At 44.3% G+C, this 17169-nt stretch overlaps 1 protein-coding gene across 1 annotated transcript in view; it reads left to right on the top strand.

Moving 5' to 3' along the window:
• The first annotated feature begins 2083 nt into the window (after nt 1–2083).
• Nucleotides 2084–17169, top strand: part of hsd11b2 (hydroxysteroid 11-beta dehydrogenase 2) — a 21696-nt gene continuing 6610 nt past the window's right edge. Inside the window, exons 1-2 of the mRNA XM_022750402.1 lie at nt 2084–2626; nt 15336–15548. Coding sequence (XP_022606123.1) covers nt 2344–2626; nt 15336–15548 — 496 coding nt within the window. The 5' untranslated portion in view covers nt 2084–2343. The remainder of the gene's footprint in view (nt 2627–15335; nt 15549–17169) is intronic.

Genomic DNA, 17169 nt, shown 5'->3' with positions numbered 1-17169 from the left:
AGACACATTCAAAGATCTTGACTGAGTTTCTGGATGTCTGTTTCCCTGCAGCTTCTCAGAATTTATATAAATGTCAACAAAGTTGTATTCACAAATTTGCTAAGTAGACGAACATCTTGTGCTGTTGTTCTTTTGATGTCTCATTTTAGTCTTCCTGTGTAGACAACGCCATGGCTGCTGAGAAACACTGACCCACCTCTGCAGCGTCATGTTTACTGGAAACCTCCAGGAAACTCCGGCCAATATGTGAAAGATTAAAATTCAGTGACAACCTGAGAACAGAGGCTGGACACTCCAGCACAAAGAACAGATGAGTCATGTGTTTAAAGATTCTTCACCTCATTACATTTAATTTACATTCACTCATTTGACAGATGCTTTATTTCTTATGTTAGTTACATTAGTTAGTTATGTTAGTCGTGTTAGGATAGAAGGTGTTCTCCGAAGAGATGAGGCTTTAACAGGTTCTTGAATATAGAGAGATGAGCACTGCGGTAGTCCAGGGAGAGAGAGAGAGAGAGAGAACCATGGTCTGGACCAGGACCTGGGTGGAGGACTGAGTCAGGTCAGACCTGATGTTTCTGATGTGGTTTCGAGCAAAGAGGAGTTGGAGAAGGGGTTCTGCTAATCAAGAATTATGGTTGGTTGGGGTAAGAGGATAAGAGGAGATGCTGATATTGATATCATGATGAAGAGACTGATTGGTCAGGATGACTAGAGTGCAGTCTTAGGGAGGTTTAGATGACGGTGGAGTTCCTTTATCATGTGAATTGCCACAGAGAGGGTGAGGTCGGGGGGTCGTCTGCATAGTGGTAAAATGAGAGGACGAGTACAAATAACTGGACCCAAGTAGGTGGTGTTTGTTACAAAGAGGAAAGGTCTGAGTCCTGATCCATGGGGGCCTCCAGTGTGGAGGACATGAGGACATTTGTTTTTGTTATGACTCAGAGACAGTGAGAGGATTCAAACCTCATCAGAGAGCACAGACAGCAGGATGGTTCACTGTGTCAGAGGCTGCTGAACCAGGTCCAGCAAGATAAGAACTGATTATTAATTAATCAGTAGAGTGTGTGTGTGTGTGTGTGTGTGTGTGTGTGTGTGTGTGTGTGTGTGTGTGTGTGTGTGTGTGTTGCTGGTGTTATGAAGACATTATTATGTCACATTGTGAGGACTTTGTTCCATTTTGGAGACAATCAACCCCCCCCCCCCCAAAAAAAGGAGTTTTCTGGAACTGTACAGAAAACATGATAGAATGATGAAGCTGCTTGTCCTAGAAATGTTCATGTTTTGGAGATATGATCAATTCTCCAGGAGTTTGTTCAATTTCAATACAATGACAACAACGGCACCAAAATGGCTAATTAAATTCAAAATGACTAACTTCCTGTTGGGTTTTGACTATGGGTGCAAGAGGCTTTTTTGTACGTCTTGGCATGTTTCATGTTTTCTACCAAGTTTCATGCATGTAGGTGAAACTGCAGGGACAGGAATGGCCTCTCTAATAAGCCATTTTCCAAGGTTTAGATACAAGGTTTATTCATGACAGAAACAGTATTGACAGAACAACGAATCAAGGTCGACTTACTTTTTCTGGAGCTCTCAATCACATCACAGTCCTTCATACAGACTGGAGATGAAGAAACATCAACACATCTTCATGACCAGGAGGAGGTGTGGCCTCTTTAACTCACCAGGTGAAAAAGTTTGTATCTCCACATGAAAAACAGAACAACCATAACTCAAGGTCCACTTACTAGTTATATCCTGAACCATGAAAATTGGTGGTTTAGTTAGGCTTCACTGTCACAGTCTCTGTCTTAGAATCCCGTATCTCCAGTTTTCTATGTCTCAGAAAACTTAAAAATACTCAACATTCAATAATCTATACTCAGTATTCGTGAGGAAACTCTGTGTGTGTGTGTGTGTGTGTGTGTGTGTGTGTGTGTGTGTGTGTGTGTGTGTGTGTGTGTGTGTGTGTGTGGGCTGCAGATTAGATGCAGGGCTGCAGCCTTAGCCCCTCCCCCCTGCAGCTCTCCTCTATATATACACTGAGAGACGGAGGGAGAGGAGGGACAAGCTCTGAACCGGCTGCTACACTCTGAGTGGACAGAGTGTGTGACAGAGTGTGTGTAAAGCAGAGAGCGAGAGCGGTCGAGAGACACACAGAGTCTGAGTGACTGAAGAACAGACTCACTGCTCTTCTCTGAGTTTAACTGAAGTTGGAGTAAAGAAGAGACAGAGACCAGAAGACAGAGTCAAAGAGACAAACAATCAAAGAGACAAAGAGACAGAGAGAAAGAAATCAGACCGACAGGTAACTCAGGTGCAGCACAGTCCTCTCTGATGATGGATGACTACACTCTTCCCTTCTGGATATACCTGGGCGTTCTGACGGTGTTTGTCGGTGGAGCCATGAAGAAGATTTTGGCGTCCCACCTGAGCACCGCCCCCACTGTGGTGGCCTGGCTGGGGGCCACAGTGCTGGTGGAGCGGCTGTGGGCGTTCTGCCTGCCGGCCGTACTGCTCCTGGCCCTGCTCTGCCTTGCCTGCTGCCTCTACTCTACAGCCAGGACTGTCCCGCCACCCACCACCCTGCCCGTCCACGGCAAGGCAGTCTTCATCACAGGTAAGAGGAGGCTCCTCCCACTCACTCAGATGTGAGAGTGTGACTGGCAGACTGCAGAAATCAGCTGTTTGCACCTTTATTCTTAGATGTGGAGTTGTTTCTTCAAACCTTCAGTTGTTTGAGAAAAATAGCTTCATGTTTAATGTGTTGGATCTGGATTCAGGAACGCAGGGGTTCTGGTTTAGGAGGTCTGGTGTAGGAGGTCTGGTGTAGGAGGTCTGGTGTAGGGGGTCTGGTCTAGGAGGTCCGGTCTAGGAGGTCCAGTCTAGGAGGTCCAGGCTAGGAGGTCCTGTGTAGGGGGTCTGGAAAATGGTTTGAACTTGTGCAGGATCATGAAATCCTTCAGCTGATGTAAGAGCATGAATATCACCAAAATGGAGATACAAGGTTCACACACAGTGTCTGTGTCTGTTGTTAGAAAAGAATCAAACCTGATCATTGAACTGACTGTTCACTCTTATTAAACAGATGTAGTCTTAGTCCTGACACCAGGACTCTCCTGAAGCTTCAGTCCCTCACTGTGATTCTCTCTGGGTAAAAGTGACAGATGAGTGAATGACTGAATGTAAAAGCTTTCAACCATATCCCACTGTCTTCATCATCAGCTCTCTGTCAGAAAAGAATCAGTCTGTTTATTTTACAAAAGCGACTGAAGCCACTGGAGGATCTGTGATCTGTGATCAGGACCAGTTCAGGGACTCTGGAAACGTTTAGGCAGCAGAGTTGCAGCTGACAGACCTTTAACAGTGAGCGGAGACTCTGGTCCGGAGGATCTGTGATCTGTGATCCAGATCTATGATCTAAGTGGAGACTCAGAGACTCTGGGCTTGAAGAGGTTAAAGCAGAAGTTTGATAATCTTCTTTGTGACTGTCAATGATCAGTGGAGGTCACACTGAACTGGATCTGTTTTAAAACCAGATCAGGGATCAGATCTCATCCCACAGGGACCACTCTGTGTGTTTGTGTCATGAGGAATAAACTTAGTGAACAATAGACTCCTAGGGGGGTGGAGGGTGGGGGAGGGGTTCTCCTTTAGAATAAAAGTCAGAGCGTGGCGGGATACAGCAGCAGAGTGTTTGCTGTGTTCAGGTTCCTCGTCTCTGTTATCTGAGCCTGATAAGAGGACTGATGAGTTTATGGACCTGTGTGTGTGTGTGTGTGTGTGTGTGTGTGTGTGTGTGTGTGTGTGTGTGTGTGTGTGGACCGGCAGACTTAATCACATCTTTGTTGCCTGACAGCAGCTCTGACTCTTTGCCGAGGTTAATGAGATAATCAGATCTGCCAATTAATAATTCCCTGTCTTCTCTCATGTCACCTGAATACACACTGTCACAAACTGCTGCCCAGGTGAGGCTGAAAATGGACGGACAGTTTGCTCACTCACATTTTTCTGTAAAGGTAAAACCTGAGATGACAAGTGGTTAAACGGTCAGGTAACAGGATGAAATCAATCAGTGTTTTCATTATTGAATATTGATATGATTATTTTCTCTGTTAAGCTATAAAGTGTGGAAACGTCTGTTATAACATCTTACAGTTGAGGTCACACCTGAGGTCACGTCTCTAACCAACAGACATTCAGTTCACTGTGAAACTAAACTAAACTAAACTAAACTAAACTAAACTAAACTAAACTAAACTAAACTAAACTAAACTAAACTAAACTGAATTAAACTAAACTAAACTAAACTGAATTAAACTAAACTAAACTAAACTAAACTGAATGAAACTAAACTAAACTAAACTAAACTGAATTAAACTAAACTAAACTAAACTGAATTAAACTAAACTAAACTAAACTAAACTGAATTAAACTAAACTAAACTAAACTGAATTAAACTAAACTAAACTAAACTAAACTAAACTAAAACTAAATTGAAACTAAACTAAACTAACACAGAGAACAGAGAACACAGAGAAGACAGAACACAGAGAAAAAAAAAAGCCTCAAACAGAAGGAGAGTGGAACATTAAACCAACGTCTTATTAAAGAGGTAAAGTGAGAAAGCTGCAGACTTCACGCTGTCAGACTTTGGACTGAGGTGTGGTCCTCGTCTCCTCCGGCTCAGGAACAACTGCTGCTTTTATCTGAAGGAAAGAAAATGTAGGTTAAACAAACAGCAGCTCTGAGCTGTTGATTCACACAATAAACCAGAGGAAAGTCACGGGGCGGGGCTTAGTCTGTGACTGAGAGCAGGCACGTAGGTGAGACAGCTCACCTGTAAATCACAGCTGCTCATGACATGTTCATAAACAGACTGATATTAAACTAAAGTTATTCCACTTTAAACTGTCTCCTCCGTGATGTTCAGTGTTCATGAGTCAGTCTGACCTCGAACAGACACTATAACAAACCGTGCAGCTACAACAAACATGTTTCTACACAACAGTGAAACTGTTCAGGAGGAACATGATGTGCTTTTACAGCTGATCAGGTGTTAGGTTCATCAGTCTGGTCCAGACTGAACCAGCTGTTGGACTGTGGTTCAGACCTTCATGTTCCCTGAGGATGAACTCTAATAACCCTGATGATCCTCCTCTGGCACCACTTTCAGGTGCTGATGTTAAACAATAGTTCATTCTTTAGCCCATACAATTGGAAGCTTTACTCTCTTAACTCTCAGTTATTTTGATTATTAATGAATCCCCTAATTATTTTCTCAATTGACTGAATAATTATTTTGTCCAAGGTTTTTACATGAAAAATTACTTTAATGATTAAATAAATTTTGGTCAACTAATAAAAAATCTGGAAATGTTAAATATTTAGATGCCGGTGTAAACTCATTAAGTCAGGACCAACACGAGATGATGTCGTCTGCCCTTGTTGTTGTTGTTCTTGTTCTTTGTTGCTAGTGTTGTTGTGAAGGCAGGTACAGACGTATCCAGTGATGTACTGATGTGGTGGATCTCGATCCTGTGGTAAATCCTTAGAAGGTTAGAAGGTTCCGAACCAGAACCAGCACCAGCACCAGCACCGAGATAGTACAAGTACAACCTGCAGGTGTTTCCAGGAAAAGTCTTGTGACGTTGTTATAGATCCACAACATACAAAGATATAGAGAATACTGTCAGGAAACACTGACCACTGATGGATTGAATCAACCAGCAGGGACCAGAAAAAGAAAGTCGGCTCAGTCCAACTTGTCTTGATTCCTGGTTTCTTTGAACAACATAATGCAGACTCAGCAGTCTACTAGCCAAGTCTGGCTGCAGGAGGTCGTCTGATGTCAAGGCAACACAGTTCAAAATCCCTGAGACCTGCACACAACCTAACGTCACCTCTCTCCACGTGCCATTAGGAAACTTCATTAACTTTATCGGATGCAATGTCTCACAACGACCAGAGTCACACAGTGCCTTTGTTTCAGGTTTCAGGTCTGGTTTCAGTCTGGAAGTCGTTCCTCCCTCGAGGCCCAGCGAACATTTACTTTTTAAAACAGGCAACGTCTAACAGGAGCTGTAACTGGTTCAGATCGAGACCTCTATCAGTCGCTGGTTGTTAATTGGCTCTGCCGAGAGCTGAAGGTCAGTGTGGGGTCACTCAGGATGGAAAAATGGCCAGTAAACCTCTTAGAAAGCTAAGTGTCCCACAAAGAGCCACATTCTTCCAAGGATGAGGACTGAAGTCGTAGGTCTCACTGATCAGGCAGCGCCACAGGCTGCAGGAGACCTCCCGAAGCCCTCAGACTCTCAGCCAGCGAGGCACACAGGTTCGGGGTGGGGGGGTAGTAGCAGGTGTACAGGTCGTTGACTCCCTCTGTAGTAACTCCTGTGTTTGACTGTGGTAGCTTGACTGTTTGGATGGAAACCTCCATCAATCAAAGTGCACAAAGATTATATCAAATCATGTCAGATCACCTCCTGTTCCAGCTCTTTGCCTCCAGGAGGCGCTGTAACTCACTGCTGTACTTAAACTCCTCATGCTGCTGTTAGATGTCTGTGTGATGGAGCTAACAATTCCTCCAACCTGAACAACCACCAACCATCTGATGCATCCCACAGGTGTGTCTCCTGAAATAGTGCCCCTTTGGCGGCAGGTGTATTGGACGTCGGTTGTCATGGTTACAATAATAGACACACAGACTTTGTTCAAGACTGGAGTACCTACCTTCGTCGCCATGGTTACTGTAATAACAGTCATGGCTGAGTAAGATTTAGGAAAAGATGGTGATTTGGGTTAAAGTAAGTACTTACTCAACATTAGACAATCTCTGTTGTCATGGTTACAATAATAATAATGAACGGTCAGATAATAGAAACAACATGGGAATCAAACACCACTATCCTGTGTCACAGTCACCCATCCACCACCTCCTACTGACGTGGACTTTGTCTCTCTCTATACTACGTCACCGACACTTCTCCCTTTGCTACCGTCATCATCACTACGACCACTAGATGTTGGTTAGCAACAAAACCTAACTGTGATGTCATAATAACCTGCTGCACAGACGACCTGTGACCTATGGGCTAGTTAACGGTTTCAGCTGATCCGTGGTCTTTGAAGTGAACTGAATCAGGACCAGTAGTTTAACCCTTACAGTGACCAACTCCTAACGACCTCCACCAGCATCTGTGTCCCCTGAAGACGTCCTAGACGGGACGGACACCTCAGACTGGTGACTACACTAAAGGAATGGACACATTAAAGAGCTGGACCAAAGGTCAGAGGTCACTACAGTCGATTCATCCTGAGGGACACATGAATGCCTGAACCTCATGCTGAGAGACTTCAGTTTGGAGCAGAGTGTGAATGTGGCTGAGGACAGTCTGGAAGTGGTTCAAGAGGGACAGGCAGAGGGGGGGCAGCTATAGTACAGTGGTTTTCCCCTACATGTACAGTTTCATGTGGTTTCCTGGTATCAGTCGGCTGAAGGAGATGATCTCTGGCCGGAGTCCAGGACTGGTTCTCAGGAGAGACTGATCTCTGGTCCAAAGGTTTCAGTTACACAGCTGCAGTAAAACTGGTCCAACAGAAACAAGACTTCCCCACAGTCAGACCTCAGTCTTCAGACTCTGACACTCTTCTTCTTCTCTCCTTTGATTATTGCTTTCTTTCTTTTTCTTCTTTTTCTTCTTATTCCTTCTGACTTTTATAATCTTCTCTGTCCCTTTATTTTTTTTTACCATTTTATCATTCTCTCTTCCTTTTACATGTGTCCTTCCTTTTCCTTTCTCCTTATTTCTTCCTTTCCTCTCGTCCTTGTGACCTCCCTCCTCCCCTCCCTGCATTTTTCCTCCACACTGTTTTTCCTTTCCTTTATTTTTTTTCCTTCTCTCTACATTTTTACTTAATTTATATTTTTTCTTCTTCCACTCTTCTTCTTTTTTTCTCCTTCTTCTCCTTCTTCTTCTTATTTTTGCAGCCATGACACTTTATTTTCCTTCATCTCCTTCCTTTATTGCTCCCATTTCTCTGCACTTTCCTACTCCAACCATCAGTCATTTCCTCCCTCCTCAGCAGAGTGTCCATCAGGTTTCAGTTTAATGTAAATACAGAGTCAGTGCTGATGAGTCTTCTGTTCTCTGATTATAGTGATAAACACAGTTGGTCTGAACAGTTCTTGATGCTGATCATTGTCAGTTTGACTCGTCATCGGTTCCTCCTCCTGTCACATGACCTCTGCTCACAGTTGGACGACTGTTTGTTCCTGCACAGTTTCCAAGTGATGAAGCAACAGTGGTCTTCACTGTTTTCACAGAAACCAGTTCCCTTTATAACAGAACAAACACCAGCAGCAGTTTGAAAACGTTGCTCAATATCTGGGCAGAAAGTACCAGAGTTCATGTGGTACCCCACCAAGGAACAGAACCCCAGAGTTCATGTGGTACCCCACCAAGGAACAGAGACCCAGAGGTCATGTGGTACCCCACCAAGAGGTTCTTACATTCTGTGAAACAGAACCTCTTATCTCATCAAGGAAACCAAGAATCTCAACAAAAACCCTTGGATGTCTTCAAGAAACCTCCTGATGGAACCTCATCAAGGGTGCCCAGCTTTTTTCAGGGACTCCTACCTTTTTTAGGACACTTGGACCAAAGAAACCACCATAGAACCTAATCAGTATCTCTAGATCCCCAGTAAGGATCTACAGAACCCCTACAAGAACATGTTCATGCTGAAGAACAATCACAGGCTCCCCATGAACCATTAGAACTGTATCAAGGACCTCTACAGTTTGTACACCTAGACCCTGATCAAAAATCTTCTCAAGCACACATGGAATATCTTCAAGGAACCACTTCATCTCATCAAGGACTCCTAACCTCACCGACAGAACCTTTTCAAGGAACACTTGAGCCTTTTCTAGAGCCCTTGAACCACATCAAAGACCTCTTCAAGGACCCCCCCAGAACATCTAGAAGGATCTGTAGAACCTTCATTAAAGATCTCTTCACAAATCACTAAAACATCAGCAAGGACCCACTGAATCTCTTGGGACGAACCTCCTCAAGAACCCATAGAACTTCCAGAGGATACATAGAACATCCTTAAGAACCATTAAATCCTTCCCAAGGATTGTTCAGACCTTTTCAAGCATGTTCAGAAACTTTAATCATCCTAAACCTCAACATGGACACCTGATCCCCTTTGAGGATCGATAGAACCTCATCTAAGACTTGCAGGAGCTTCTTAAGCACTGACTGAATCTCCTGAAGGACCCGTGGAGAGTCTTGAACCCTGTGTGACCTGCTTACATTCCCCGGTGTTCCCCAGAGTAAATGATGTTTCTCTGACAGCGTTGATTAAGATGGAACGCGATGTTGTGATGGTTTCCAGATGTATCTGTCTGCTGGATATAAGACATCCTGACCTCTCGACCACAGCAGAAGATAGGTTTCTCTCCTCCCACCTCTGGAGTTTTTTAATAAAACAGTCTGACAGCTCACATGCTCATCCTCCTGCGCAGGCAAATCTCAAACAAACCTCCTCCTCCTCCTTCTTCTTCCTCTAAAACAGTTGTTTTAAACCTTTAACACCAACCTGCTCGCACACAGCTGCTTTAACTCTGAGGAAAAGAAAAGTGAAATCTCCTGGAATCAGCTCTGTTTATCATCAAGTAAAGAATATATGAAATATTCAACTTTCAGAAACACTCAACAGTCAATGTTTCTTTAACATACAACCACATTTGATCTGTTCAGGTTAAGTCTGCTCAGACCAGAGTCTGGTTCCTCCTGGTGTCTTTAAAGTCTGTCAGTCAGACTGCCTCATGTCTTTTCCTGTCAGTGTCTCTGTCTTGTCTTTCGACCATAAAGACTTGATTGATGGAGAGCTGCTGAGATGCTTCTCCATCTCTGCAGAGACTTCTGAAGCTCCTCCCTGACCCAGGTTCTTCTTACCTGGTCCCTCAGGTTGTCCGGACACCAGCTCTCGAAGAGTCCTGGTTCCCCTTCACAGTTCTTGTTCCCACTGTTCCTCTGGGAACACTCAGACCTTTTTGTCCTTATCTCTGCCTCAGATGTTCTGTACATTACTCTGTATGTCTCCATGATGTAAATCTCTTCAATACATCAGATTTTCTGTGTCCAACCCACAGTTTTTGGTGATGCAGACCAAACCTGTGTCAAAACCTCCACCTGCGTGGAAAACCAGGTGTAAACACAACCCCATCTTTGTTGGAGAATATCCTGAAAACTATAGTTTCATTTTTCTAAGAAACGTCTTTCTTCATTTTCCCTTCAGAGATGTTTGTCAGATTCATCTTCAGTGACTCGTCAGCTGTAGCCATCCAAAACAAAGACAGAGCTCAGAGAGTCGTTACTCCACTGTAGATCCACTTCGGTCACAGACCACCAGGCTCTGTCCCTGAGGACAGACTGAATCACTGTGTCCAGGAACTCAGAGTCTCTGAGACGAAGCAGAGTGAGCTGCCTGTTCTCAGAGCTCGGCTGAAAATAGAAAGAGTCTGAGCTTACACTGTCGTTAACCCTGAACTGGATCATTTACCTGTTAGATACTCTGACATCATCTCACTAGACTTTAATGAACATTCTTCTTTTTTTTATTATTTCTGTTCGACTATTTCTACTATTTGTTGCTTGTTTTAATATTTAATGCTTTTATTGTGAAGTACTCTAACTTTTGTTTTGAGAGGTACCGCAGAAACAAACTTTTTTGTGTGTTTTACTTATGTTCTATTGATGAAGTAAATTAGAGTCTGATGGAGCAGAGTGAGACCTCCTGTCTGTACTAACCTGATCTCTGAGGGTGGAGCTGCTGTGTGCAGATGTTGACAGATATGTGTGTTTTTAACCACGCACATCTCTCAGCGCTTGGCCTTCTCTGCATAGATCCCTGCTTATTTCTTCCTCTGTGGGGCCCCTCGGAGCCTCGGAGCTTTGGCCCCGTTTCGTAGCGCCGTTCCGCCTCCTGCAGCGAGAACGGCCCACATGTTCAGACTCTAGTCTGCACCTTTAATCATCCACCATCACTGTGGACCGTCCTCTCAGCTGCTGTTTCAGAGAGGCCCTGGCCGTCCTCCAGGGGCCTGACAACTGTGGACAGTCAGGTGGGGTCAGCATTCATCAGTCAGAATTAGCTGGACCGACTCTATGTCTGTCAGTCTCTCCACCTCCTGTGAGGGGTCAGGGTGGAGCAGGTGAGGAATGTGGGACAGTGTGTGGTCTGTAGGCTCCGCCCCCTAAGGACCTGAAGACACAGAGACAGAAACATCACTGGTGTCTCAGACGAGGACGTTTCTGTGTGGTCAGACATGTGGAGACTCTGAAACTGGTTCACAGGGTCTGAAGGATCAAACACAAAACCAGCTTCTGGTTCGATCCAGGAAGTGATGAGGAGTGAGGTCATTGAGATGTGGCTCATTTAAAGAGAAAATCTTCAAACAGCACTGAGTCTGCAAGGCCTCATTATGGACCCCAACCGCCCCAGAAACCAGACACCTCTCTCCTCTCTGAAACCTTTCACACACTGAACCTCATTCACTCTCCTGCTCCTGTAAACGATTCGTGTGCCTGGAGGAGCACGATTCATCTTCTGACTGTAAACAAGTGAGTCTTGAAACTTGAATCTTGAATCTTGAATCATGAATCTTGAACCTTGAATCTTGAACCTTGAACCTTGAACCTTGAATCTTGAATCATAAATCTTGGACCTTGAACCTTGAATCATGAATCTTGAACCTTGAATCTTGAACCTTGAATCTTGAACCTTGGATCATGAATCTTGTACCTTTAAATTTGAACCTTGAATCTTGAATCATGAATCTTGAACCTTGAATTATGAATCATGAATCTTGAAACTTGAACCTTGAATCTTGAATCATAAATCTTGGACCTTGAATCTAGAATCATGAATCTTGAACCTTGAAACTTGAACCTTGAATCATGAATCTTGAACCTTGAAACTTGAATCTTGAACCTTGGATCATGAATCTTGTACCTTGAAATTTGAACCTTGAATCATGAATCTTGAAACTTGAACCTTGAATCATGAATCATGAATCTTGAATCTTGAACATTGAAACTTGAACCTTGAATCATGAATCTTGAACCTTGAATCTTGAATCATGAACCTTGAACCTTGAATCTTGAACCTGGAATCATGAATCTTGAACCTTGAACCTGGAATCATGAATCTTGAACCTTGAACCTTCAATCTTGAATCTTGAACCTTGAACATTGAATCTTGGTGGCTGAAGAGATGGACGTGCACTGTTAAATGTTCTGCCGTTAAAAAACAGTAAACAACTTGAAGCAGGGTTGTCATTATTTTACTGTAAAATTAACGGTACCATGCTGTTGCTGGTATTTACAGTTTGGAAATAGGAACTTTCATGGTGCAGATTAGGTAATAGTTTGTTTCACCTTGATGAGTCTCAGAAACGCTTCCTTCACCTCCAGTAATCAGCTGTTTTAGGCAGCTCATATGTAACATGTGAGACGAAACTCAACAAACACAAGGTCAACATGATCAAAGCTGCTGTGAGCTCACAGTATCAGCTGAAGGATGTGAGCATCTCACCTTTGAATTATTCCAGTGTGCATGCAGCGTCATCTTGGGACTGAAGATTGAAGTTGTAGTGGGTAGAAAAGACTGCAGGGAGCGTGGTCAGCTGGCTGGGTGACCTCACAAAGGTCATGTCCCTCAGTGCTGATCATGAAGTGGTGAATACAGCTTCCTGGTGTTTCACCTGAAATTTGACAAAGAAAAAACCTCATTGACACTGTCACACTGCAAATGATACGTGACACGGAAACTGAAATCCTTCTACCCATTCACAGATGAGTCCTGTTCTTTTTCCCACATACATTATAAGGTGGTCTGATATAGAACTGAACCGTGTTGAACAGCCACATGATGTTTGCTCTGTTCATAGTAATAATTAGCAAACAAGGTCCTGGTCAATTCAGTCCCGACAGTAAAGTAACGTTATCTAAATAAAATCAGCAGCGTCCTTTGGAGACGAGCGCTTAGCAGATGCTAACACAAAGTAAAGTTAAGATGAAACTCATCCTGTAGTTTGAAGGATCAGGATCAGAGTCCAGCTCCTCTCTCTGGCACATGGTGAAACCGCCAGTGAAATGGCAGAATGAAAGTCACCACTCCAGTGTTACAAATGTTTTCAGATCACAACAGAAGGATGTTTTACCACTTAGCAACTGTACAGCTGTACATCGAAGTAGCTAACGTTAGCTGACTCACTCAAGTACTCACTGTTTGCTTGTGTGTTTGTCAGCTCAGACTCTGATCTCAAATGACTTAAACTTAATTCAAGTCCAATGCTCTTTACATTCACTCTGAATACAGTTCATTTTAGCGAAATAACCCCTAAACATAAAGATAAGTCCAGAGGAGATCTCTGGCTTAAAGACTAACATTACAGGTAAGATAACTTGTTTTGTTTGATGGCATTCTACTAGATAATCAATACAACTTGATTGTGATGTAGTTTGCCTATGCTAACAAACAGTGCAAGAAGGGCGGAAAAAATCAAACTGCATTGTCCAGTCAAACATGTCTCACTCTCTGTTTTCCCAAAATGCATTGCAAAAGATATTGTAAATTACAGTTTTCTTTCCTCCAAGCAGTAATACTGTAAAATAGCATTGTAAACAATTTCACCAAGAAAAATTTGCAGTAATATACTGTTTTTAAAGATAACAGGATTATACTGTTGACATTTTCCCGTAAATTTACAGCAATTTGTTACAGTGTGGATGGTGTGCAGTTCAGGTGCAGGACAAAAACAGTAAACAAAGGGAAGGAGAGAATCTCATGTGACATTTACAACTTCCCAACCTAATAACAAGACTGTAGTAATAACAGTAATAACAAGTAATAACATAGTAATAACAAGTAATAACAAGTAATAACACCGTAACCAACCTGATTTCAAAAAGAATTTTTGAAAATAATTTTTTTAAATTTTGTTCAGGGATACAACTGGAGGATCATAATGTGACAGTGACACTCGTTGTTATCACACTCATCTTCATCACACTCTTCCTCACCTGTCTAAGGTTTGAAGGAGTTCAACACAAATCAAGGTTCTGCTCTTTTATAAGTGTAGTTTGAGTGTGAGAGCAAGGAAACCTGAGAACACACACACACACACACATACACACACACACACTCACACACAGTTGTCACACCGCTCACAACACTGAAACACTGAGAGGCTGGCATGTGAAATCACAGTGTAATTCTGTGTGTGTGTGTGTGTGTGTGTATGTGTGTGTGTGTGTGTGTGTGTGTGTGTGTGTGTGTGTGTGTGGTTGTGGTATTTATTTCTGGAGCCAGCGTTCACTCTATCTTTCTTCTCTGGAAACCCTCCAAGGACACGGCGTGCGGCGGCGAGCCAACGCCTCCACGCTCCCGCCAGCAGCTCTTTCAGACACCCGCCGCACAAAAGAACAAACGGAACAGCGAGTACTGCAGAGGATCAGGTTGTAGGTGCCGGGACTTCTGGGAAGCCGGGGAGCCGCGGGGTACGTGACAGATCCCAGCGGGGGCTGTTTCTGAGGGACTCTGCGTCCTGGGAAAACATATGTGGACACGAACGTCTGTGCTGTGTGCAGAGAGTCAGAGGACAGGTCTGAAGACACATCCTCTGAGAACAGACAGACTCAGTTCACTCAGAGACTGACAGAGACATGTGTCTGAGAGGACATGAAGAAGAGCTCCACTGTAGAAACAGTCTGTAACCTGCTGGAGTTACACTGTCAATGTGTGGCTGTATCATGTGGTTGTACTTTAGTGAGTGGAGCCACATCCATTAACTATAGCAGCATCTTGGGGGGGGGGGGTCTGTGAGCATGTCAGCGATGCGTTCAGCGTCAACATGTGAACGACATTTCCTCATTATGTTAATAGGAAACATGATGTGTTTCAGATACAGATACAGAAGTGTGAGGGCTGCTGAACACTGGGTTTCATGTGAGTAGTCAAACATCTGCAATCAAACATCAAAACAGTCTCAACTGTTACCCCCCTTCCAAAAATCCCCTGATTTCTTCCCGTAACGCAAAGTTCACACACAGACACACACACACACACACACACACACACACACACACACACACACACACAGAGTGTATTGGAGCACCTGACTGCAGCCTCACAGGCAGGAGCTGAGGACATGGAGGGATCAGACATCAGAGAACTGTCTTCTGTGTGTGATGATTGTAGTGATGGAGCATCACCTGTACAGACAGGTAATACGTCTGTCTGTGTCTCTGCAGGCTGTGACTCTGGTTTCGGGAAAGCGGCAGCAAAGCGTCTGGACGCTCTGGGTTTGGAGGTGTTCGCCACAGTGTTGGACCTGTCAGGAGACGGAGCCAAAGAGCTGCAGAGGACCTGCTCCCCCCGCCTCACCCTCCTCCAAGTGGACATCACCCAGCCACAGCAAGTCCAACAGGCGCTGCTGGACACCAAGGCCAAGTTGGGCCTCAGAGGTGAAGACAGACCCCCATGTTCTAAATCAGATGGCTGTGAGCTAAGCTAAGCTAACAGTTTCCCTCTGCTTCCTGTCTATTTGCTAAGATAGGCTAACAGTTTCCCTCTGCTTCCTGTCTTTTTGCTAAGATAGGCTAACAGTTTCCCTCTGCTTCCTGTCTTTTTGCTAAGATAGGCTAACAGTTTCCCTCTGCTTCCTGTCTTTTTGCTAAGATAGGCTAACAGTTTCCCTCTGCTTCCTGTCTTTTTGCTAAGATAGGCTAACAGTTTCCCCATGCTCTCAGTCTAGAGTTTTCAGTCGGCCTCATGGTCATCCTTCTGGAGAACAGCGTGATGTCTCCATGGAGTTTTTGTTGCAGATATAAAACATAAAGTGAAGCTCTGCGTTGTGACATCACAGTGTGACAACAGAGACAACAGAGGTCAGAGATGGTGTTGTTGTTGTTGTTGTTGTTGTTGTGTGTTTTCTCAACAACAGCTCATGTAGCAGCTGCACAGACTGAACTCAGGTGTGTCCAGGTGAGCTCTGAGCCTCAGGAAGTGTTGGACTGCTCCTTTAACCTCTCTGTGTTTCTACTGGAGCTGCAGAGGAATGTGAGGAGGAGTCTGTCCAACAGACTTCTAGGAAATCAGAGAGGGAGGGGGAGGGGTCTCATGTTTCACTCTCTCTGATTGGCTCAGAGCTGCAGCTTTGTAATTAGACAGTTCACTGCTGGAGTCATGTAAGGATACACAGTGTGTGTGTGTGTGGGGGTGGGGGGGCGTTGTGGGGTGGATGTAATAAAAGAACCACAAGGAAAGGTCACTAACACACACTCCCATGTTGTCTCTGTGGGACAGTGTGTGTGGTGGTTTTATGTACTTTCTTGTGTGTGTGTGTGTGTGTGTGTGTGTGTGTGTATGTGTGTGTGTGTGTGTGTGTGTGTGTGTGTGTGTGTGTGTATGTGTGTGACCCAGACTGTGATAACAATTATAATGTTTTACAGTTTAATTAGAATCTAATGAACATAGATCCTCTTCCTCTTCCTCTCCTGTAGAAACCAGACAGGATGTTACCTGGGCGGGGCCTCAGGTGTTTGGCAGTCTGCCCGCCTGCTGTTCTGGTCCTGGTCTTTCATCAGCACAGACTCAAACAAAGACTTGTTAAACAAACAGAGGGATTCTGGGTCAGTGCTTCAGGGAAGGGCGAGCGAGGCTTGTTTACACCAGCAGAGAGAGAGAGGCTGAGCTCTGAGTGTTGACAGTGTGTGGAGGAGGGGCTGTTAAACCAGTAACAGACCCCTCAGACCATCACAGACCATCACAGACCATCACAGACCCCTCAGACCATCACAGACCCCTCAGACCATCACAGACCATCACAGACCATCACAGACCATCACAGACCCCTCAGACCATCACAGACCATCACAGACCCCTCAGACCATCACAGACCCCTCAGACCATCACAGACCATCACAGACCCCTCAGACCATCTCAGACCATCACAGACCATTACAGACCATCACAGACCCCTCAGACCATCACAGACCATCACAGACCATCACAGACCCCTCAGACCATCACAGACCATCACAGACCACTCAGACCATCACAGACCATCACAGACCATCACAGACC

Source organism: Seriola dumerili, unplaced genomic scaffold, assembly GCF_002260705.1.
Source record: "Seriola dumerili isolate Sdu_G_001 unplaced genomic scaffold, Sdu_1.0 BDQW01000012.1, whole genome shotgun sequence".
Taxonomy (NCBI): Eukaryota; Metazoa; Chordata; class Actinopteri; order Carangiformes; family Carangidae; genus Seriola; species Seriola dumerili.
This window is presented reverse-complemented; position numbering and strand designations above follow the sequence as displayed.